The sequence below is a fragment of the Emericellopsis cladophorae genome (assembly GCF_022114955.1).
Source record: "Emericellopsis cladophorae strain MUM 19.33 chromosome Unknown NODE_2_length_1295279_cov_118_880017, whole genome shotgun sequence".
NCBI lineage: Eukaryota > Fungi > Ascomycota > Sordariomycetes > Hypocreales > Bionectriaceae > Emericellopsis > Emericellopsis cladophorae.
In genome coordinates this window covers 1065165-1087806 of record NW_026250927.1, presented here as the reverse complement: position 1 = coordinate 1087806, position 22642 = coordinate 1065165, and the positions used below count along the sequence as shown (strand labels likewise).

Here is a 22642-nt window from a genome sequence, read left to right as displayed (position 1 = left end):
CCTGAACAACAGATGGGTTGCGACATGCAACCGCGACATTTGGACCCTTGACAACCATCAACCCAACTTCTCCCCATCACCTCAACGGTGCCATCACCGTCAACAAGGAAATAGGGAGAGCGGCGCCACGATGGACATATTTCGCGGACCCGACGTGAACGGCAGCAGCAGCTGCAACTCGACCGGCAGCGTGCACGTCACGCCCTCCAAGAGCCAGAAAGACCTGGGCGTGCAACTTGTTTTGTCGCTCGCGCTTGGTGCTACGGCACTCATCACCTTCTGTGTTGGTATTTGAGCTACATGCGCGCGTTCTCGACTGACCACTCCAGGTATTGCGCCCACGATGGCCCCAGCTATACGCCGCGCGCAAGCGACGAATCGAACCACAAATACAGCTGCCCGAACTGGGGACATCGTTTTTTGGATGGATGCCGAAGCTATACAGGATAACGGAGCATGAGGTCTTGGCAAGCGCAGGTCTTGATGCCTTTGTGGTCAGTAACACTTCTCCATGGTTGCTTGAGTCAGGCGTGCTGACGTGCGTAGTTCCTGAATTTCTTCAAGATGGCCATTCGTCTGTTCTGCGTCATGGGGTTCTTTGCCCTGGTCGTTCTTCTACCTATTAACAACCAATTTCGGCATTTCCGACCGACTTTTGGTGACAACAAAACTGAAGACGGAAACGACTTATCCCAGCTGGGCTTGTCGCCTACGCTCTTACCACTTGAAGACGACGACGACAGCAGTTTCGGCATGTACAAGGGCGGGCACCACAAAGACCTCAGCTCCAAGCGAACGTATCTATGGGCCTATGTTTTCTTCACGTACCTGTTTGTTGCGATGACAATGTATACCATAAATTGGGAGACAAACCGCATCATCAAATTCAGACAGGACTACCTAGGCTCTCAGTCGACTGTCACCGATCGAACCTTCCGTCTGACTGGTGTTCCCGAGGACTTCCGATCGGAAGGTCGTGTCAAGCACTTGATCGAAAAGCTCGAAATTGGGAGCGTCGAATGTGTAACCATGTGCCGGAATTGGAAAGAGGTTGATCATTTGATGGAGGATCGAGACAAGCTTTTGCGGAAGCTTGAAACAGCATGGGCCAGATATCTCAAATCGCAAAATCCAGACAAGCAAACACAACGGCCAGGCCAGGTTGCTGCACCTGCAAATGGGAACTCAACACCGCACATTGACGAAGAGGCCGGCGAAAACCAGCGCGTCCTCGAGGACAACACGGACAACCCCCACATGCTGGAGGGCGAGCGACCCCAAACGAAAGTTCGGTATGGGCCATTTCTTCTGCGTTCTCGCAAAGTGGATGCCATCGACTATTACGAGGAGAAGCTGCGTCGGATCGATTCGAAGATTGTTGCTGCAAGGAGAAAGGATTACAAGCCAACCGACATGGCCCTGGTCACAATGGACTCTGTCGCGTCCTGCCAGATGGTCATCCAAGCACGGATCGATCCTCGCCCTGGCAATCTCCTGACCAAAGCCACACCTGCGCCCTCGGATCTGGTGTGGAAGAACACGTACGCCATGCGTGGCATCCGTCGCCTCAAATCATGGTCCATCACAACCTTTATTTGCATCCTGACTATCCTTTGGATATTCCCAACCGTCTTCCTCGCCTCACTGCTCAGCTTCTGCACCGTGGAAAAAACTGCACCCGACTTTGCTGCCTGGCTGAAAGACCATCCCATCATGTACTCCTTGTTACAAAATGGTGTACCGACGCTAGTGGTGTCCTTACTTAACGTGGCAGTCCCTTACCTATATGATTGGCTGTCCAACTACCAGGGCATGATCTCGCACGGCGATGTCGAGCTCTCGGTCATTTCCAAAAACTTCTTCTTCACATTCTTCAACACGTTTTTCGTCTTTGCTATTTCACTCACTGGTCTCGACTTTCTGAGCAAGCTCCAAGAATTCCTCAAAGACACTAGCCAGATTCCCCGCGCCATATCGGAAGATGTCGAGTGGCTGTCTGTCTTTTACATCTCCTTCATCATGCTCCAGGGCATCGGCCTCATGCCTTTCCGCATGCTCGAATTCGGCAGCGTTGTGCTGTATCCCATCTACCGGGCGATGTCGTCCACGCCGCGGGACTATGCCGAGTTGGAGAAGCCGCCAGTGTTTCAGTATGGCTTCTACCTGCCGACGGCATTGCTCATCTTCAATTTGTGTCTGATATACAGCGTGCTTCGTTGGGGCTTTGCCATTTTGATTTTCGGCATCATCTATTTCGTTCTGGGGTATTTCACCTTCAAGTACATGGTCATGTACGCCATGGACCAACCCCAGCATGCTACCGGGGGTGCTTGGCGCATCATATGCTACCGCATCATTGTCGGTCTGATCATATTCGAGATTGTCATGGTGGGACAAATTGCGACCGAATCTGCGTTTGTGCAATCTATTTTCATCCTGCCGCTGATTCCATTCACGATATGGTACAGTTATTATTTCAAGAAGCGCTACGAACCCTTGACCAAGTACATTGCGCTTCGGGCAATTCGGTCAACGGAAGATCACGAGGATGCCGTTTTGATGGATGAGCAATTTGCTGATGAGGAAGAGTCGCGGCCATCACAGGCTCTCTTCCGAAGAAGTAGCACGCTCGATGAGTTCCGTGAGAAAGGCGTGACCTTTGTCAACCCCAGCCTTGTGGTTCCGTAAGTTGACTCGCTCTGAGTGATTGTGGCGCTCAACTGACTTTTTTCCAGTTTGAAACAACCCTGGGTATATCGAGATCCGCCGGCGCTTCCCACAGAGGAGGAGACCAACACATCGACAGAAGAGCTGCCCTCGCTGGTAATGCCTAACACCGTTTCTGGCCTGGGCATTGGTGATGCCAACGTCTGGCGTGATAGCGGTGCTGATGCGGCGTGAACATGCTTCCCGTATGTATGGCTGACATGGAGACTTTGTGTCGGCCTCGCTCTTGATTTCAGTTGCACTTGTTGGGAAGGAGATACCCAACATCTACTTTAGGTAGATTGCACACGCATTGAACGAGTATTCACATTTATCACATTGCCTGGGAATGCAGTCTATTGTGAACGTCGACCACGGCCCACTGACATCATGAGCACTCAGCGGGACTCACTCAGTTCAAGGTGTGGATCCGTGTTCCCGCGGCCGGAGCGGAATAAGGAACTATTTATGGGCCCCGAAGAGACCCACATCGGGTCCGGGTGGGTCTCACTGCCTGACCTCGAACTTGACGCGAAAAATTTGCAAGCCTTGTATTCGTGGGGAAGAACAACGTTCCTTGAAAGGTCATGACGGCAAGTTCTGATTCTCTAGTACAGTCGGGGCTCTGCAGTACAATGGCTCCCGTTTCCTGGAAAGCTGTAGCTGCAAGCGCGGGCCTGAGCGGGCCTATGGGTCCGCGCCAAGCACCAAGGTTGCCCCTGATGAAACTCGACCTACTATTGAGACGTTGCTCTTCGCACACTTTGCTCACGGGAATAAGGCCGGCCCTCAGATGAAGAAGCCTTTTATTTCAGAGTGGATAGCCATCAAGCACTTGGATCGGTAGTCGTGGTAGGAGAGACCCGGTTATGTGGGTCTCTGAACGGTTAGAGCGGCTCCGGCGGTTTGAGGTCGTGTACATATATGACCAGAATAGCCTCCCTTTCCGTTGAGCTTGCTACGTTGTGAGATAAGCATTGCAGCTCAGAGGCGGTCAATCTCATATATAATGGATTCTTCTGCTTCGAAAATACTGACACGAGAGGAGGGATTTTCCTCCTCGTCCGCTGCCTCCTCCTCCACGGCGGGAACCCAACGCCCAGACGAACAGGTGCCCACACAGCAACGAATTGTGGCTTTTGCTCCCGACGACCCTGGCAACCCCAAGAACTGGTCCAAGGCGTTCAAATGGTACATCACGCTCGTGGTGGCCATGACGTGCTTCGTCGTGGCGTTTGCGTCGTCCGTCATCACGGCGGATATTGCCGGCGTTGTAGAGGAGTTTGACGTCTCGGAGGAAGTCGCCCTGGTTTCCATCTCCATCTTTGTTGTGGGATTTGGCGTGGGACCCATGGTGTTTGCACCGTTGAGTGAAGTCTATGGACGGCGAATCATCTAGTAGGTGATCTGGTCTGGTGCCTGGGGGGTATTTGACGACTAACAGGGGCCAGTGGCACGACTTTGTTCGTTGCCGTCATCTTCATCATCCCAAGCGCTGTTGCTGATAACATCACAACACTACTCGTATGCCGTGCCATTGATGGGATTGCCTTTTCGGCGCCCATGACGCTCGTGGGCGGTACGTTGGCAGACCTCTGGAGGAACGAGGAGCGCGGTGTGCCCATGGCTGCCTTTTCCGCTGCCCCATTCATTGGGCCAGCGAGTAAGTGCCTTTCTATCTCGAACGAGGTATTGTCACAGTGACTAACCACTTCGCTTCTAGTCGGTCCTCTTGTTGGTGGCTTCCTCTCTGATTCTTCCGGCTGGCGATGGCTTTACTGGATCCAGCTGATCCTCGCCTTTGTCGTCTGGGTCCTCATCACATTCACGGTCCCCGAGACCTACGCGCCCACGATTCTCTCGCGCCGCGCCAGGAAGCTGCGCAAGTCGACAGACGACCCCTCGCACGTCACCGAGCAGGACATTGACCCGCGCCCCATTTCGGCTCGGCTGCGCGTCTTCCTCATCCGGCCATTCCAACTCCTGTTTGGCGAACTCATCGTGTTCCTCATCTCGCTATACATGTCCGTTCTCTACGGTCTACTGTACATGTTCTTCGTGGCCTACCCGATTGTGTACCAGAAGGGCAAGGGATACTCCGCCAGCACGACGGGTCTCATGTTCATCCCCGTCGCCGTGGGCGTCTTGCTCTCTGCGGCGTGCGCCCCCTTTGTCAACAAGCACTACCTCACGCTCGTTGCAAAGCACGGAGGCAAGCCGCCTGCCGAGACGAGACTGATCCCCATGATGCTGTCCTGCTGGTGCATCCCCATCGGTCTATTCATCTTCGCCTGGACGAGCTACCCCGAGCTCTCGTGGGCCGGACCCGCCATGGGTGGTTTCCCCGTCGGCTTTGGCTTCATCTTCCTGTACAACTCGGCCAACAATTACCTTGTCGACTCGTACCAGCACCAGGCCGCCTCCGCGCTCGCGGCCAAGACCTTTATCCGCAGCTTCTGGGGTGCCGCCGTTGTCCTCTTTACCGAGCAGATGTACGACCGCCTGGGCGACCAGTGGGCCAGCTCTCTTATTGGATTCATCAGCTTGGCCTGCTGCGCGATCCCCTTCCTGTTCTGGAAGTTTGGCGCGCGCATCCGGGCGAAGAGCAAGTACGCGTATGTCGACGAGGAGGAGAAGACGGACGCGGATGACGTGGAGAAGGCAAAGGTGGCGCAGAATCCCGTCGGTGGTATCACCAGGGATGACGAGTCCGAGGATGAGGACCTCAGGAGGGCGAGGAGCTACGTGAGCAACCCTTAAAGAATGCCAGGAGGTCGAAGGTGATGCACAGCGGAGAGAAGATTCATACTTGGAGTAAATATATAGCAGCGAACATAGGATACCCATAATTTCAGACACTACTACACGTTTCTCACAGGAAAAGACGTCTTCTCTGCTCCACTGTCCGTTTTGCCCAGCGCATTGGCGCACGATCCGTTTTTCATAAACTCTTCCAGATTGCGCAGCGAACACTCTGCGATCTCTGTCAAGGCCTCTGCGGTGAAGAAAGCCTGGTGGCCGCTGACAATCACATTGTGAAACGTCATGAGCCGCATGAGCACATCATCGTGGATGATTTCTCCCGAGTGATCGTTATAAAACAAATCGCCTTCGCCTTCATATACATCAAGAGCCACACCACCAATATGATGGGTCTTGAGGGCTTTAATGACTGCCTTGGTGTCAATCAGCCCGCCCCGGGACGTATTCACAAGCAGGACCCCCTTTTTCATCTTTGCGATGTTTTCCTCGTTGATGATATGCTTTGTCTCCTCCATGAGCGGGCAGTGAAGACTGATCACGTCGGACTCCGCCAGCAAAGTGTCCAGATCTCGGTACTCGCCATATTCCTCAAATGCCTTGGACGGGAAGGGATCAAAGGCGATGACTCTGCAGCCAAAGCCTTTCATGATACGCGCTGTGGCGAGGCCAATCTTACCCACGCCCAGAATGCCCACGGTCTTCCCGTGGAGGGTCCTTCCCAGAAGCCCATTGAGGGCAAAGTTGCCCTCGCGCACACGGTTGTAAGCGCGATGCGTGTTCCGATTGAGTGTCTGCATGAGCGCGACGGCGAATTCGGCGACAGCCTCGGGCGAGTACGAGGGCACGTTGGCGACCATGATGCCGTGCCGCGCAGCTGCGTCCAGGTCAACGTGGTTGAAGCCCGCGCAGCGAAGAAGAATAGCCTTGACGCCCCGTTCGGCTAGCATGTCAATGACGGCTCCATGGAGAGAATCGTTCACAAATGCACAGACGGCATCTGTGTCCTTGACGAAGGAGGCTGTCTCCTCGTTGAGGGGGAAATCGTGATATGTGACCTTGATGGCCTCCGAAGACGCTGTCCCGCGGTGGGCTGCCTCGAAGTAGGTCTTGTCATAGGGTTTGGCGCTGAACAATGAAAGCTTCATGATGAGGGCGATTTTTGGCTGACGATGTATTGTTTGTTTGAATGACGGGAGCATCGGGGAGACTAAGGCTGATCAGACAGACGTACGTACGTAGATGCGGGGCCGTACATGAATGATGCATTCCTCAGACCACATTCGTGCCGCCACTACGGGTGATCTGGTGTGCTGCAGCCAGGATGAGGCTTGGGGTAGTCGATCTGTCGGCTAAACACACAATCAATGAGTAGTTTATTTTCTGGTCATCATGCGATTTCGGGATGCGTGAGCCCAGGGAGGGACGAATGAGTTTTGACCAAGAAGCGGACTCTGACCGCAGAGCGTGCAGCGACTTTTGTCTAAGGGAGGCTTTGTCTTTCCCATATTCTCGCCGGGATCGCAGTGCTGTGATACGTGCCGGATAGCTTCGTGCTTGACGACTGGATGTAATCTCGACACGAGGTCATCAACGTCGTAGGGTTCATAGGTGGTGCTGAGCGACTGGTCTAGGTGACTGGTCAATAAGATAATATATGACATTTGTCCTATAGCTGCGAGTAATGCTGCCTCATTAGTGGTGAAATCCAGTGAACCAAAGGATCGTGCGACGCGGTCAATGTCAAGCACATGGTCACTATAATAAGCCATTCGACCACATGGAATACGGAGACAACATCAAGTCTTCAAGTCAGGGTGACCTGAAACAAGAGTAAGAAGTGAACAGCCCTGCCGATCGGCAATCAAATCGTACAACCGTCCGGGTAATAAAAAGGCAGTTGGAACGTCACCCGACTTGGCCCGCTTGAGTGACATTCGGGTGCAGACAGCGGACCCTGAATACGCCGGCCCGGACACGCCGATCCAGACGGGCATAGTCCGTAGAGACGGCTCTTGAGCTACATGCGTACGTATTGTTAACAGAGTGCCGTGAAAATGCCGATTCAGAGAAGCGATCGATCTTGGCATGTCTTTGTCTGAAAATGTATCCAAGATTACTGAAGCATGGCACTAGGCTGAGCTCCGGGGGCGGCTTGTGAATGTGTTGCTTGCCAGCGGCACCACCTCCCTCTGAGTCATTTTTAGGTTCAGCGAGCACCCGATGCCACTATGCGTACATATCACCCTTCCTTTCAAAGTTTCAAAAGGCCTCGTGATCTGGTGTACAAGGTCAATCCTGGACAACCAGCCTACGCCGTCGACGCCTCGTCGAGATAAGCAATTGATGACGGTACCCGCGAGGGAGATCAGAGCGCGCATCCAAGTTCTGCTCGCTCACCGCATTTTGATCAACGATGACCCCATTTATTTATTTACTACCTTAGCTGGGAGTGGTGAAAAGGCGGTTGAGAGCGGGACCAGCCCCTCCACCAGGAAGCTTTACCATGCATGGCGGGAGCCGAGTGTGGTGGTGTTGGATTTGCGACGGGTTGGACCGGTCAAGAACATGCGGAAGTCGAAACCCTGTAAGCCCAAAGGCTGCTCCTCGGTATGCGTATTGGCTTGCATGTGGACGGGCGTTTGCAGGAGGCGGTGACCGTGTAAGTGAAACTGGTTGTCAAAATGGACAACGGTACCATGCACAATCAACATAAAACACGAGGCCATCGAAACGTGTGGACGGCAAGGTCGAATCCACGTGGATTGCTATTGCTAAAAAGAGGTTGGCCAGAGTGCTGAAATTCATCTATAAGCAGTGAACCAATTGGCCGACCATCCATTGTCTTACACGCCATTGGGCTGGGCAAGCCCGCACTGGCGCAGCGCTACACGTACGTGATGATTCAACTCGAAGATTCGGCTGCCCCCGGCGCGTGCTCGATGGGGTCGCGATTCCGTGATCGAAATCTCGAGATTGTGAATGGCTGCGTCGCATGATGGAGGTCCACCAGACTAGACAATCAGCGACTCGATACGGGCGGCTGGATCCAGGCTGTTGGGCTCAGGATCCCGTCTCCCGTCTCCCGGGTCTCGCGTCTGTCGAGTGTCCAGGAAACATGGAGCTCTCGTCAGCCTGAGAGTCTCTGATGTCGACGTTGGCTAATTTTCAGTGACCATCCGCACATGTACACAATAACTCTCAACAATCCCCAGTCCTCGCTCGCAGGCTCTCACGTGCCCTTCAGCGCTCCTGGCCTGGAGCCCTGGGGCCTGGACTGGCCTGCTCCACTGGAAAAATAGCCTGGCGCCACCGCTAGCACCACCAGCCCCAGCAAGGATCTCAGCGGGCGTGACGCTAATTGGGTGCAGCGCCAAGGCCTTGCAGGCTTGCTCCGCCGCGGATTGAGCTCATCTCACCTGCAATTCTGCTCTTTGTGACTTCATCTCTCATCGTGGTCCTTGTTGATCAACAGCCGCATTGTTTATTCCTTACATCACAGTCGCCGGGGCCACGCGGGCACATTGCCGACATTGTCCTTTTTAAAATCACACATTATCCCCTGCTAGTTCCTGCTTCTGATCACTACTAGCCGCCCGAACTCATTCCTGAGGCGCTCTTTCCTCGCGCATTCCTCGCAGGTGCTTGCTTGCCATTAACCACCTTAAGGTGCCGTACGCAGCCTTGCGCAGCTTTTCGCCCTCGACTCACCCTTTGCTCCCTTTCGCCGCCTCTACCAAGTTCCAGCCGAATTGGTCCAGAGACCAGCATTTATTTCTCAAGCACGATACTGCACGCGCGCCGCCACAAAGCTCTCCCGAAGCGTGCCCCTGCTGTTGTTCTGGCGAGCGCGCGCCACGTTCTGCTACCCGCCATCATCTCCAGAAGCAGGCAGCCCCCCCAACCCTGACGAGCGAGGCGAGAAGATCAATTGCCAGTGGCGTCATTCAGGTGCTTGCCTCGCTGTCGCCCGTCCATCACCTGGCCTGGACTCGTCGCAGTTGTGATACACTGGCGCTCGGGGAACACGAACGATACTATGTCTGCGCCTCCTCTCCAGCTCATCTGCTCGCGGGCCATGGACGTCCGCTCTGTGCAGGCTTGACTTGACTGCTCTTCAAACAGCAAGATTTTCCACGCACGCTTGTGTAAGCCCTCTCTTAACATCGTAGAGTCGCCATGATAGGGCGTCTCCTTCAGTTCGGCTCCGGCGGCGGCCAGGCAGGGAATGCTGCACCCTCCGCCGCCCACGCCCGTCCGGTCTCCTCCCTCGACTCGGTGCATGAAGACATACATACGAGGAATCTCCTTTTCCCCGATCCTCGCGCTCTTTTCCAGCAAAACCGCAATGACCAGGTTTTCCCGCTGTCGACCACCCCGCAGACCCCTCCTGCATCCGGAGCGGCCAACGCATTCGACAGCAACGAGGAGGTGGACCTCGACACGCGTGACGTGCGTATTTTAGTTATGCAAGACACCTTGGGCCACATGGGCGCCTCACTCCTGTTCGACAGCCATCCCGTTCCCGACGCACCAGTCAGCACGGACCGTCCTGCAGCTGACAACAGGAGGGCCTCGACGACATCTCGTAAGGGAAGCCTAGGACAACACTCGAGACCCGTCTCGATCAACACGCAGAACCCGATACCCACTCGCCCTGGTGCCTTCGACAGGCGAGGATCGATGCATACAAGGACGCCAAGCACAATGGAGACCGAGGCCCAGCGTGCGTCCCGCGAGTATCGGGACGAGCTCGCCACCTTCTCGAGCTGTATCTTTGGCAACTCCGAACTCATGGCCCACAAAGGAACATCAACGAAAGTGCACACCGTCCCCGCCACGCCTCAACCAAGCGAGGCCTCACAGTACTACTCCTCTATCATCGGTGATGGCAGGACGTCCATCGGTCGGTCGAGTGGGAGAGCGAGCAAACTGTCGCAGTCGTTCACGTCACAGGGGGGTTACACCACCGCATTACCGCCCAGTGCCACATCCTCGGGGTCGAGGAAGAAGATATTGATCACAAGACTATTCCCCGTACACATCACCAACGATGATGTCACGTCCGATACGACGCCGCAGCAAAGTCACTACTCGGACGACAACACCGGCTTTCCCTTTCCGTCAGGCAACGAGGATGCGGCGAAGAAGCGAGTGCCGCACAAGCAGCGCCGCACTCCTATGTACGCCGTCGTGCTCGTCGTGCAACTGGCGAATACGAGGTCTTCGACTGTCGCCACACCACGTTCGCTGTTCAGAGAGCCTGGCTCCTACCCGACTGAAGACGTCTTTTCCTCCTCATACGGCTCCACAAAGCCGCAGTGGTGGGCTGGCAGTGTCCACGGCGAGGGGATGGAGCCGTCTTCCGCATTCGATGTGGAAGATAGGCTCGACCACATCACGCAGCATTGGGACATTGTCATGCGCACCTTGACGCAACTCCAGTCCGTGACAGGGACGACACTACGGGCGCTCCTGAAACAAGCTGATGTTGCCTCGCCAGAGCCAATGGCATCTGTACCGCCGGTTTCTTCCGCGCCTATGCGCGGTCAGGCCTCATCAGCTAGACGTAGCGGAGAGTTCCCCCGACCCAAGGCGTCAAAGGGAACGACGAAACTTGTCACCCTTGAGCCTGGCTGCTTGAGAGCTGACGTCAACATCGCAGCTGAGGTACATCTGGCACGACGGCGACTTGTGACGGGACTCAAGGCTTCCAGAGTCACGACAGGGCAGGGACGGTGGGGCATCTGGCGGGATGAGGCTATCTGGGTGTCCAAGTGGGCGCAGTCTCTAGACCAAAGCCCATTCTTCTACAACTTGATGACGGGCTTTCTTGCTACGCACACCGACTGGCTGCAGGCTCTCAGCCCTCCCTCCGTGCGCCGCCGCTACCTGACATGTCGGCATCGCAGGGAAGAAGAGGGCCTGTCGCTCCCTGCGCGCACGGTCATAGTGTCGGAAGACAAGATGGCGGCGCGCAGGATGATCTTCCTACTCTCCGCGTTTCTGCCTTCGAACTCGCAGGTGTCTTTTCCTCGGGCCCACAGGCCGAGCACCTCGACATCCATCAGTGGTTTCGCCCAGTCGCCGCCAATGTTCGTCGCGCCGATGCTCAAGGAGGAATCGTTGAGGCGCAAAATGAACCGCCAAAAGGGCCGAAGAGCTTCACATTCGAGGACGCATAGTCAGAGTCAGCGAAGCTCCATGGTCCCGTCGCAAGTCTCAGGCAACGACCGACGCCTGTCTGACGCCAGCTCTATCCGCCCGACAAGCCTGGCAATCACGAGCAATGATATCATGAGTAGAAAGAGCAGTGTCGCGACTACTACGACCGTTATGCCCGACACTACTGCGCCACACTTTTCTTCTGTGCAACGAGTCGACAGCATTAGGAGACCTCGACCGGACAGCAGTGACAGTGTGGCTACAGATGACTTGAAGAGATCTTTGAAGCGCGGGGAAGGCAGTGGTCATCACAGCACTGGAAGTACCGACTCCAGAAGTAGCTCTCGATGGGGCAGCGTGATAGGAAGCCTCTGGAGCCCCCGCCGGCGCGGCTCAACTAGCACGAGCTCACCTGGAGCTCCCAACGATCCAAAATCACCTACCAGGCCCATGCCACCCAGACTAGGCAAGTTGGCACAAATGGTGGAGGAAGCGACGGCCATGGAGGAGACAGATGCCTCGGAAGCAGGACGTGCTGCAGGAGCAACAACACCCAAAGACCAGCAGGGACGACCGCGACCATCTTTCAGCCTGCCGCACCGGACCTCTGAACAGTCTGCTCACTTTGACTCGCCTGTAAAGACGACAGTCAACGAGAAAGACGGCGTCATCGACGTCGACTTCCCGTTCCCTGACTATATAACCTCCATGGGCTCGGCCATCAGCTCTCCGTCTAGCAGTGGCTATTTGTCCATTCCTGGCCTGGGCGGAGGGTTGGAGTCGTTCGAGCAACTGTCACAAGCCACGCTGGACGGTGATCTTCACCTGAATGCCGCAGGATGGCTTACCCGTTTCCATCCAGACTTTACATTGCAGGCTATACCACCGCAACCTGATCTCATGGACAGCGTCAAGGCCACGCTCCGGGCAGAGCCTACGCCCACCGCAGTCCACTCTGCCGAAGGTCTAGCGGAGAGGTGGGTTGATGTAGGCTCAGTGGTCCTCGCCGATACAAGCGCCAATATTGTGCGGAGAGTCATCTGCAGGCGTCTGGTCAAGCAACGCTCGCCCGACGCTGGTCATGCAACCGCTGGAATGGGCTCTCTGACACCGTCAATCGTGCCATATGAGACGCAACTTGAAGAAGAATTCATCGAGGAGGTCATCTTCAAGGCCGATGATGTCCTTGTCGATGCCCTTGAGAAGGTGCTCTTGTGTACACCAGATGACAGCAAGGACAGTCCTCTTGCGCGCAGTGCTCCCAGCAAAGGCGATGCAAGCAGCACCCACACATTAACCAATGTACGCGAAGAGCCTGCGCAGCATGCGGCTGGCCAACTCAATGTGCCCCGTGTGCAGTGCAAAACGACAATACTGTCGGCACTGGAAGACATCATACGGGACATGATAGACCGCGATAGCCATCTTCGCGATGAGCCAGAGGTCGGTGCCGGGGGCCGCTATCAACTGAGCGTCCTCCAAGGTGCGGTCCGCGACTGGTTGGTCAGTCTCGACGGACCAGAATGAAAAGATTGCGTCTCTGACATGAAAAACGAGTTCCTCCCATTATCGCCAGCGTTCTGATTTATCCTAAGCGCATACTACTTGAAATTTCGGCAGATGCATACAGCGGCAGCCAAGACTCGGGAATTTCCCCCAGTCAGCTGGCCCTACACGATACCCCGGTTTTGATATTTCTTGATACCCAAGATCACTGGATCTAGGAGGCACTCTTCCGCGACTCGATTATCTATCCTTACTTGGGGTACAGGGAGTAAGTAGATCTTTTGGACGGACGGAGGTAGGTACACAAGTCACCAGGATAGATAGATGGTGCTCGGCATGGCGGCGGCGTTGAGGTATATGGGGCGCCTCTTCCAGGAGGGTTTGGCCAAAACATACATACATACATGCTTTACTGATAGATACGTTACCGCGTCTAGACCTGTGCCTACTACTTCCTCCTCTGCGGTCTTGCATTCTTCGCTTTCCGTTGTTGCTCGACCTTTCTCGCCCGGCGAATATCGTCCGCCCCCTTGAGTTCCTTTCGACTGCCCATCCCATCCTTAAAACGCCCGACCCTGTTCTCCCGCGCCTCCTTGACCCTCTTCTTGCGCACCTCAAAGTCATCACGGAACTTGTCCGCCTCCTTGGGCGCCTTCTCGGCCTTGTGCTTGTACCGCGGTCCAGACGGCAGGCCGGCATGCTGCGGCCCGCCGCGCTTCTCCTCCTCGCCGACCCGGGGCAGCCGGCCCATGCGCTGCTCGCGTTTCCAGCGGTCGAACCGTCCGCTCTGGAAGCTCGCGGCAATCTTGACGCCCGACTCGCCCATGACGAGCTTGCCACCCTTGCTGCCGTCCTCGTCATTGTCGCGCGAGACGTACTTTTTGCTCTTGGCGTCCCAGCGCATCTTGCTGCGCGTCGGCACGCCAAACGCCTTGGCCGTGTCGTCGTTGGTGAGGTCCATGGTGGCGTCGCGCGCGGCCTGCACAAAGTTGCCGCCCGAGTGGACGCCGTAGCCGCGCTCCTCGGCGGCGTTGGTCGTGCGCGGCGTGTAGGACATGAACATCTCGTTGTCGCGCCAGTCGGTCTTGTTGCGTTGCTTGGCGGAGGGGTTGGATACGGTGACTTCCAGGTCATCGTCCTCTTCTTGTCCACTCTCATCTTCGACCGCCTCCACCACTTCCTCTTCTTCATCATCGTCTTCTGCTTCGGGCGCAACCTTAGCTTGAGCGTCGATCATGTCCTCGTCGTCCGAGAGCCTCTCGACCCTTTTGTCTTGTTGCTGCCGATTTCTCGGTGTGATGTTGTGACGTAGCTTCTTCATAATCTCGGCTGCCTGTGACATGCCCTTCTTCCTGTCACCTTGGCCTACTTCAAAGATCGTCTCGTTGGGTTTAAACCCGCCGATCCTGGCCAGCATGTCTGACCGCGCGCGCTCGTCGTTATTGAGATCGTCGCCAAATAGCTTGTGCAGTTCTGACCAGGCATTCGACTTGACAAGATCGCGCGCTCGCTTCGCAGACTGTGAAGAGGCAGAGTTGCGTGTGCGCAGATAGAGTTTCTCTGCCTTGGCGGCGACTTTGCGCAGCGCATCAATGTCCTCCTTGTCGCCCAGAATCCTGTTCATCCATTCGACCTGTGACTCGACGTCGTCTCGCTTCAAAGCGCCCACGACAAAGTCCGATGTAAAGGAGACGTCTTCCTTCACCTGTCCAATGACGAGTTTACGGCCGAGGAAGAGCTGGAGATCGAGGAGATAGGGGGCGTCCATTTCGCGGACAAGACTGTATGCCCAACCGCGTTGGCCAGCACGAGCGGTACGTCCGACTCGATGCACGAAGACTTTGGGTTGCGTGGGAAAGTCGTAGTTGATCACGTTGGCGAGAACGGGGATATCCACACCACGCGCGGCGACGTCTGTCACTACCAGGATATTCGTCTTGCCGTAGCGGAAGTCTTCCACCTGGATACGACGCGCGACTTGGTCCAAGGAACCGTAGGCATGGGATACGGCAAAGCCAGCTTCCCGGAGCAGGGTGGCGATGTACTCGACATGATGCTTCGTGGCGGTGAAGACGATGGTCGAGTGTTCTGTAGGCTTTCCAGCACCTTCAGGCCCGCGTTTCCTGTTCTTCGTCCGCTTCTCGCCGGTGGATGGTGCGACACCCGCAGGCGGTCCTGTGGGCATCTTGATGACATTGTTCAAGATGTGGAGTAATGAGCCCTCCTTCTCGGCGCCCTTGACTGTGAAGAAGGCAGACTCGAGATCGGGCGAGACCTTGGTCTCAGCATCGAGACGCACAAGCTCGGGGTCCTGCAGACCTGCCCTGGCGAACTCGACCAGCGATCCCGGCAGTGTCGCCGAAAAGAGCAGCGTCTGTCGCGATGGCGGCAGCGCATGCAGAATCTCCGTGAGCTGTGCCGCGAAACCCATTTCGAACAGGCGATCCGCCTCGTCAAAGACCACGTACTGGACCGACGACAGATCCAGCGCCATCTCCACCTTCAAATGCAGGAAACGACCGGGCGTCGCGATGACAATGTCCGGGTTGGCCGACATGCTCGCAAACTGCTCCTCGAGCGAATCGCCACCGACCAGCAGGACGCACTTGAGGTCGGTTCCTTTACCCAGCTCCTTGACGACCTTGAGGGTCTGAATCGCCAGCTCGCGGGAGGGACTCATGATGAGCGCTCTGCTGCCGAACCGCGCGCTGTGGTTCTTGAGTCGCTCAATCATGGGGATGACAAAGGCGGCCGTCTTTCCTGAACCTGTACGTGCCATGCCGACGACATCCTTCCGGTCGAGCAGGAGGGGGATCGTCTTGCGCTGGATCGGTGTGGGCACGGAGAAGCCCTTGCGCGTGATGGCCTTGAGGAGGTTGGGGTTGAGGCCCATGGCCTGGAAGCCACCTCCCTTCTTCACTGTTCGGCCCTTGAGATTGGACGACTTGCGATACGAAGCGGCTTGCTGGAGGGCGATGAAGGCCTCGTCGTCGTCGGATGGGGCCACGTCGAGGATGTCGTCGAGATCGTCGGCGTGGGCGCCATTCGGGGCAGAGGGCGCTTCGGCAAGGGATGTGAAGATGTCGACTTCACCCTCGGAGGGGGTGGGTGAGGCGCGCATGGTGCCTTTTTTGTGCGTGTGTCGTTGCCGACAATAGGCAGTGAGGGATGGTGGATGGATGAGCTGCGACAGTTTGGCGGGCGCTCGTGTTGAGGTGAAGGTGTCTGAACTTTTTTTCTGTTATCGCGTTCTTATCTTATCACTATCGCGGGGCAAGATTATGCGAGGCGGGCGGGCGGGCGGTGGGTCCGGGGACTTGGAGTCGCGACCGGACTTGCATTCGACATACCTACTTCCATATCAAACACCACTCGTCTTAGAGCGCACAGATAAATCGCAGTCGACACTTCCAGTCTATACGCCAGAAAGAACGCTATAGCCATCAAACCAATTTTCTTCACAGGCCACGAAACAATGTCGGACGACGACAAGGACGCCCTCGATGCGCTCGAGCTTGAAGCGAAGGAATTCGACAAGGTGAGCCTATCCTAGCCAACTCGTCACGGTCTGTTCTAACAAGCCCGTAGGACGCTGAAATTGATCGCATTCTCAAAGCTTTTCGCCTTGATGCGTGAGTAGCATCCTCCTCTATACCCAACTCTACTAACATCTCCCAAGATACGCTGTTCTTGACCTCAACCCCGGTGTCCCCGACTCCGACATCAAAATCACCTACCGCAAAAAGTCACTGCTCATTCACCCGGACAAGACCAAGAATCCTCGCGCGCCGGACGCATTCGATCGTCTCAAAAAGGCTGTCTCGGAACTCCAGGACGAGAAGCACCGCGAGCGTCTCGACGAAGCCATTGCCGATGCGCGCATGCTCTTGATTCGGGAGAATAAATGGACCGTGGATTCGGAGGAGCTCAAGACTGATCAATTCCTCAAGGACTGGCGGAACAAGGCGAGAGAGGTTCTGATTGACAGCGAGCACAGACGGAGACGGCAAATGAAGGCCCAGTTGCAGGAGGAAGGACGCGAGCAGAGGAAACAAGATGAAGAGATCGAGGAGCGGAAGCGCAAGCGAGATCACGAGAAGGACTGGGAGCAGACGCGGGACGAGAGAATCAGCAGCTGGCGGACATTCCAGAAGGGGGGGAAGAGTGAGGAGGGCGGCAAGAAGAAGAAGAAGAAGCTGAAGCCCATCGGCTAGACTTTGGTCGGCTTGCAGTGGATGGAACGTCATCACAGAACTCGCCTCGACGAGGCAGGACGTTCTGCGGCCGGAGGACATACGAGATGGCTACACTGGTCAGTGAGTGGAATAACACTGTGAGGAATGACTCTGACCACTTCAGACTCGCAGGACGTGACGTACGTACACGCGAGCGCGCACACAGATGCATGCTCCCTCCCATCACAACGAGGTAAGGTCGTAAGTCGTAGATGTAGGTGAAGACGCTTTGAGGAGAGTGAGTGTTTTGTACCCGCTCCCATGTCTATACTACTCGCTAGTATACAACTGGCCAATACCAAACTCTGCAAAAGACAATAGATCTGGAGAGGTGTCGCGCGGCCACAACGCTTAACTAAAAGATAAAATTGCCAACCCCCCCTTTTAAACACCACCAATGCTATGTCCTCCACATGTACACCTTTCTTCTATCATTACATCGATGGTATAATACACTCAAGGAGGGGATAACTGCTGCTCATTTGGAGCTGGAGTCGGACTTCTTTTCGGAGTCGTTCTTTAAGTCCTTTTTGGCGTCGTCCTTCGCGGCGCCCTCCTTGTTACTCGAGGGGGAGCTGTCTTCGCTAGACTTCTGGTGCGCGGGATGGTTGGTGAGAGTGTGCCAGATGGACTTGAGGAAGCCTTCATTCTTGTGGGACTCGGGATCAGACGTATCGGTAGAGGCGCTGTTCGTTGTTAGTCCGGAGGTGAGTAGTTGCATATGTCCGTGGCAGCTTACCTCTTGGAGACATTCATGACCCTCTTGGCGCTCTTGTCGTCCATCTCCTCCGCCAGCATCTCCAAAAGCGTCCTCTGGTTCGCGCTCAGGTACTTTGGCATGTTGACCTTGAATTCCACCCGCAGATCACCGGATCCACCCCTGCGTGCGCCAAGCTTCTTCATGCCCATGCCAGTCATTGTCATCTTGTCGCCTGTGTTGGTGCCGGTCGCAACCCTGACGTTGACGGAGCCATCCAGCGTCGGCACCGAGACCTGTCCACCGAGCACGGCTGTTGTGAGGGGGATCGTGGCCGTGTAGAGGATATTGGATCCCTCGCGGCGGAACTTGGGGTCCTTGGCGACCTTGACAAAGACGTAGAGATCACCACGTTGCGACCTCGCGTTGGGGTCAGCCGATCGCCCTGTGGGTGGCGCGTCGCCTGCGCCGTCCACTCGCAGGCGCATGCCATCCTCAATGCCAGCCGGGATATCCACGGTGATCGTCTTCCGCTCCCTCACAACACCGTCTCCCGAGCAGGTGCGACACTCGCTGCCCTTGGGAATCGTCGTGCCAGTACCCTCGCAAGTGCCGCATGTCGAAGCCATTTGGAAGCCACCCTGCATGAAATGCACACGTGTACCCGTGCCGTTACAGCTCTTGCACGCTGACTTTTGCGTACCGCTCCTCATGCCACTTCCGTCGCATGTCCCGCAGGGTACTTGGGGTGTGAGATGGATCGTCTTGCTCGTTCCCTTGGCCGCTTCCATAAACGTAATGCTCGCCTGCACTTCCACATTGTCGCCCACCAGGATCTCCTGTTGGAACGGGTTCCCACCTCGGCCGCCACGGCCACCCCGACCGCCGAATGGTCCCTGCTGTCCAGTGAATGCGCTGAAGATGTCGTCGAAGTTGAAGCCCCCACCGAAGCCACCCTGGCCACCGCCGAACCCGTGGAAGGGATTGCCTCCCCCCGCGAAGGGGTCGCCGCCGCCGCCTGCCCCGTTGGGATCGAAGCCGGCAGCGCCAAAGGTATCGAATTGCTCCTTTTTCTTGGGGTCGGACAGAATCTCGTACGCAGACTGGATGTCGGAAAACTTTTCTTTGGCAGACGGATCTTTGTTTGTGTCAGGGTGGTACTTCTTCGCCAGGCCGTAGTAGGCCTTTTTGATCTCCGAGGCGGACGCAGATTTGTTCACACCAAGCGCGCCGTACGGGTCTTTCGAAGAGAGCGTGTTGGACGTGTGGAAGGCCTGCAATCGTTAGCTCAGTCGTGGCTCTCGCGGATAGATAGGGAAGCAAGACGCACTCTCTTGGATGATGGCACTTTGGCTGCTCGTGACAGGGGCGTCGTCTCGTCACCCCTGACGCGCACCGTCGCGCTCTGAAATGGTCGTCCGCACGTGGTCGAAGCTGGCCCAGAGCGACAGCTTTGCGCAAAGACTCGGGCCGGGCCCGCCGCCCTCGTTAACACGCTGGGGTTCATCATAAAGGCTGCAGCATCGGATTCGAAAGAGGGGAGATTTGTCTACGTGTGTCGTTCTGGTTGTTTGAACGGGAGCACGCCTTGGATGGACTGCGTAGAAAGACTTCGCGCGTGGAAAAGTCCAGGACGTTCTGGCGCCCCGGTGTCGTCAGAAATTCTTTGCGCGACATGAGTGGTCAGTTGCGACAATTTCCACTTTTTATCTCCCGTCAAGATGGAGTCCGGGCCGGCTCGGTTGCCTGAGGTTTACAATGCCGTCATAAGCCGAGCATCGCTGCCGCAGTCGACGCCAGCGATGCGCCTAGTTTTGTACCGCAAAGAAGAGGCCAAAGGATCATTGAAGACTTCTACACGCCTGTTGAGAAAGAGCCTTGCCGCACCAAAAAGGAGCGAAATCGCAGCCGATCCCGAAGACTTAGTGGTTGTCATCTTGAGTGCCATTGAGTTTGAAGATCGCCGCAAGTCACGAACAGATCCAACATTAAACATTTTTAATGCAAATGCTAATCCAAAAACGCCTTTCCTGTCCTGGTATCATGTTGGTTCTCAATGACCAGCTTGTTGATATAACCCAAACACCAAACACCACCGAATGCACACCTGATGACTCCAGAGGTAGAGGGGGAGCAATGCTCACCAGACCTTGTCACTCCGTGACGATGCTCGTCTTTTGGGGCCCTCTTGCCTTGGCCGCATCTTCGCTGCGAACCTTGTATATAAAGTCCACAATCACATCATTCTCTTGTACGCCCATCCCGTTGAAGTGCTTCCTGACGGTCCGCGTCAGGTTCTCCCGAGTTTGTCGCTGGTTTTTGCGCATTGTTGGCGAGTATTTTCCGATTCCAATGGGAGAGGAAAGCACCGTGCGGTGGAAGGACGACGTATAGGACGATGGAGTTTGGAGGGCGTGCTGTCGAGCGTAGGTGTGGAGCGTTTCGCGGGAGAGTGAGGCCCAGTTGATCTATACGGTTATTAGCACATCTTCTCCATGCCTCTTTCATATCCTCGGCCGAGGGTATGTGCGGAATGTTGCGTACACTGGGTGCCGTCGCCTCGCCGGTCTGGGTCATGGGCGCACTCGTCGCCGAGGCGTTGGTGACCTCGCGCAGCTGCGAGCCACCTTGCTGGCTTGTGATACGACGCATCTTAGCCGACGTGGCATTACCATTCTTTCCATTCCCTGTTGGAGTATCGGCCTTGCCATCGTCGGCGTCTTTACGTGCGGATTTGGCCGGTGGCATTCTGAGGGACGAGGGGGGAAGGCTGGGACAACAAGTTGAGACAGGCGGCTCAGGGAGGATCTGGTGACAGAATCTTGAGCAGTCGATTATCAGAAGTTGACAGACGCAGAAGAAGGGCCAAAATGAAGATCATTGATGGTAGACAGTAGTGGTGACGAGGGTGCAATCTCGGTGTCGAAGGGGGAGAGTAGAGGGGGCAGAACTGAACTTTTGGCGGTCGGCGGGAAAATGGGCTTTTGGCGACGGCTACGATGGGATATTAGATCAATAACTGCCACAGTGTTAACCACCAATTGCACACACGCACCTTCAAAGACCACATTGGCGGCCAGTAGCCGCCACACGCCTTATAAAAAAAATCAATACCATGATCTCGAAGCCTGCTATCATTAGATCTTAGTGAATTTATTTATTTATCATATAATTGAATTCTACGGTAAGGGCGGCGATTTAGGTGAGGCTGCGGGGACGAAGAATATCATTAGGCTCTTGCGGGTTGTTGCTAGCCTGTTAGCAGAGCTCTCGTGAGCGTGGATTCTGATATAGCTCTGCCACCGTCACTATCGATTGCATCATTAAGAAATTCAAGTATCTAGCTTAGATCGCTGAGAGGCCTTGATTCGGTATATTTAAATAATCATTGATATTCGTGCGTGGCGGCTGCTGGCCGCCAATGTGGTCTTTGAAGGTGCGTGTGTGCAATTGCTGTATTGATACTTTGGCAGTTGTTGATCTAATACCCCACCGTAACGGCAGGCACAAAGAGTCCATGTGTATTCCTCCTGTACGAGCACGGGTTCGAGAAAAGTGCACGCGACGTCACTTCCGGTGAGCGAAAGAGTGGGGTCTGCTTCTCCCGCCGTGCTTAGACTCAGGGTCCAAATTCCAATTGCAGCAGTCTCAGAGTATTCAAGTACATCTTGCTAGGAAAGATATACTCTTAGCGAGTGTGATGCTGTAGCATCCCAATGCTTGTGTTTCTTTCGACAATGTAAGAGAAGACTGTTTCATGGACTTGTACCAGTGTACGGCGAAATAGTAGAGTCGAATTGACCTGTTCTCTTATTTTATGCGCGCGTCTCGTTCGGCGTCTAAAATAAGCCCTTGTCTGTTTCTAGCGTGTCCCTACCCTGGAGCATCACACTTCAGCTTCTTATTCCGCGCAGAGCTTCTGCTGCTGGGAGTCCATAAAAATTATTTAAGAAGGGCTACGGAGTTTTTGAATTAGATGGGTTCATAGATTCTTCTAGTCCAATTTCATGCTGTATCGTATGTGCTGCTATCGGCCATCGACAAAGAACTAAAATTCGCAGCAACGGTGCGCAATGTGTTTTCATACCTCGGACAGTGAGTGGGAAGAACAGGCAAATGTGACTCACCCTGTTTTCCCACGAAACCTTTTCTCTCATTAGATAGGGTCGATTACTAACTGCAGCACAGATACCCGGATCTGTGGGTAGCTTCAGTCTTCAGAGCCCAATACCGCTCTCCGAACCTGACAACGGCACAGACGCCACTTGCTTGTGGTACAATACCACGTGTTATGGACATGTACCAAAGATCACGAGGCCATTGACCGGTTTCTTGTTTCCCGCACCAGACTACGCTGGAATCAGCGGCAGAATCCATGTCGCAGTTCGGCACCCGCCTCGACCGCTGACTCGGGATCGCTGATGACGCCTGTCATTGAGACCCCCACGCTGCTGATCTGGCAAGCAGCTTGGCGATTTTCCCTGTGGAGATGACGAGCATTGGAGGATCGACCGCATTTTATTTGTACGATCTATCAATTTCGTGTGTTTTGAAACCTTATCTGGTCGGGCGA

At 55.3% G+C, this 22642-nt stretch overlaps 8 protein-coding genes across 8 annotated transcripts; 4 read left to right on the top strand and 4 right to left on the bottom strand.

Annotated features, from left to right (window-relative positions):
- Positions 1-130: 130 nt before the first annotated feature.
- J7T54_007097 (Calcium permeable stress-gated cation channel-like protein) lies at positions 131-2901 on the top strand (the record flags this gene model as incomplete). The annotated part of the gene is made up of 3 exons (XM_051510752.1): positions 131-283; positions 547-2684; positions 2736-2901. 3 exons carry the CDS (start codon positions 131-133, stop codon positions 2899-2901), a joined length of 2457 nt encoding a protein of 818 aa, XP_051366311.1.
- Positions 2902-3715: 814 nt separating this feature from the next.
- On the top strand, positions 3716-5466 carry J7T54_007096 (uncharacterized protein; the record flags this gene model as incomplete). The annotated part of the gene is made up of 3 exons (XM_051510741.1): positions 3716-4104; positions 4158-4369; positions 4430-5466. The coding sequence occupies 3 exons, from the start codon at positions 3716-3718 to the stop codon at positions 5464-5466; spliced, it is 1638 nt and encodes a 545-aa protein (XP_051366310.1).
- A 101-nt stretch (positions 5467-5567) lies between these two features.
- Positions 5568-6614, bottom strand: J7T54_007095 (D-lactate dehydrogenase-like protein; the record flags this gene model as incomplete). Its single annotated transcript, XM_051510730.1, has 1 exon — positions 5568-6614. The coding sequence occupies one exon, from the start codon at positions 6612-6614 to the stop codon at positions 5568-5570; it is 1047 nt and encodes a 348-aa protein (XP_051366309.1).
- A 3031-nt stretch (positions 6615-9645) lies between these two features.
- On the top strand, positions 9646-13158 carry J7T54_007094 (uncharacterized protein; the record flags this gene model as incomplete). Its single annotated transcript, XM_051510719.1, has 1 exon — positions 9646-13158. The coding sequence occupies one exon, from the start codon at positions 9646-9648 to the stop codon at positions 13156-13158; it is 3513 nt and encodes a 1170-aa protein (XP_051366308.1).
- Positions 13159-13585: 427 nt separating this feature from the next.
- On the bottom strand, positions 13586-16258 carry J7T54_007093 (ATP-dependent RNA helicase-like protein; the record flags this gene model as incomplete). Its single annotated transcript, XM_051510708.1, has 1 exon — positions 13586-16258. The coding sequence occupies one exon, from the start codon at positions 16256-16258 to the stop codon at positions 13586-13588; it is 2673 nt and encodes an 890-aa protein (XP_051366307.1).
- Positions 16259-16612: 354 nt separating this feature from the next.
- On the top strand, positions 16613-17351 carry J7T54_007092 (uncharacterized protein; the record flags this gene model as incomplete). The annotated part of the gene is made up of 3 exons (XM_051510697.1): positions 16613-16675; positions 16726-16769; positions 16817-17351. 3 exons carry the CDS (start codon positions 16613-16615, stop codon positions 17349-17351), a joined length of 642 nt encoding a protein of 213 aa, XP_051366306.1.
- Positions 17352-17850: 499 nt separating this feature from the next.
- Positions 17851-19746, bottom strand: J7T54_007091 (uncharacterized protein; the record flags this gene model as incomplete). Its single annotated transcript, XM_051510686.1, has 4 exons — positions 17851-18058; positions 18112-19343; positions 19400-19503; positions 19668-19746. The coding sequence occupies 4 exons, from the start codon at positions 19744-19746 to the stop codon at positions 17851-17853; spliced, it is 1623 nt and encodes a 540-aa protein (XP_051366305.1).
- Positions 19747-20222: 476 nt separating this feature from the next.
- Positions 20223-20817, bottom strand: J7T54_007090 (uncharacterized protein; the record flags this gene model as incomplete). The annotated part of the gene is made up of 2 exons (XM_051510674.1): positions 20223-20537; positions 20614-20817. 2 exons carry the CDS (start codon positions 20815-20817, stop codon positions 20223-20225), a joined length of 519 nt encoding a protein of 172 aa, XP_051366304.1.
- Between the last annotated feature and the right edge of the window lie 1825 nt (positions 20818-22642).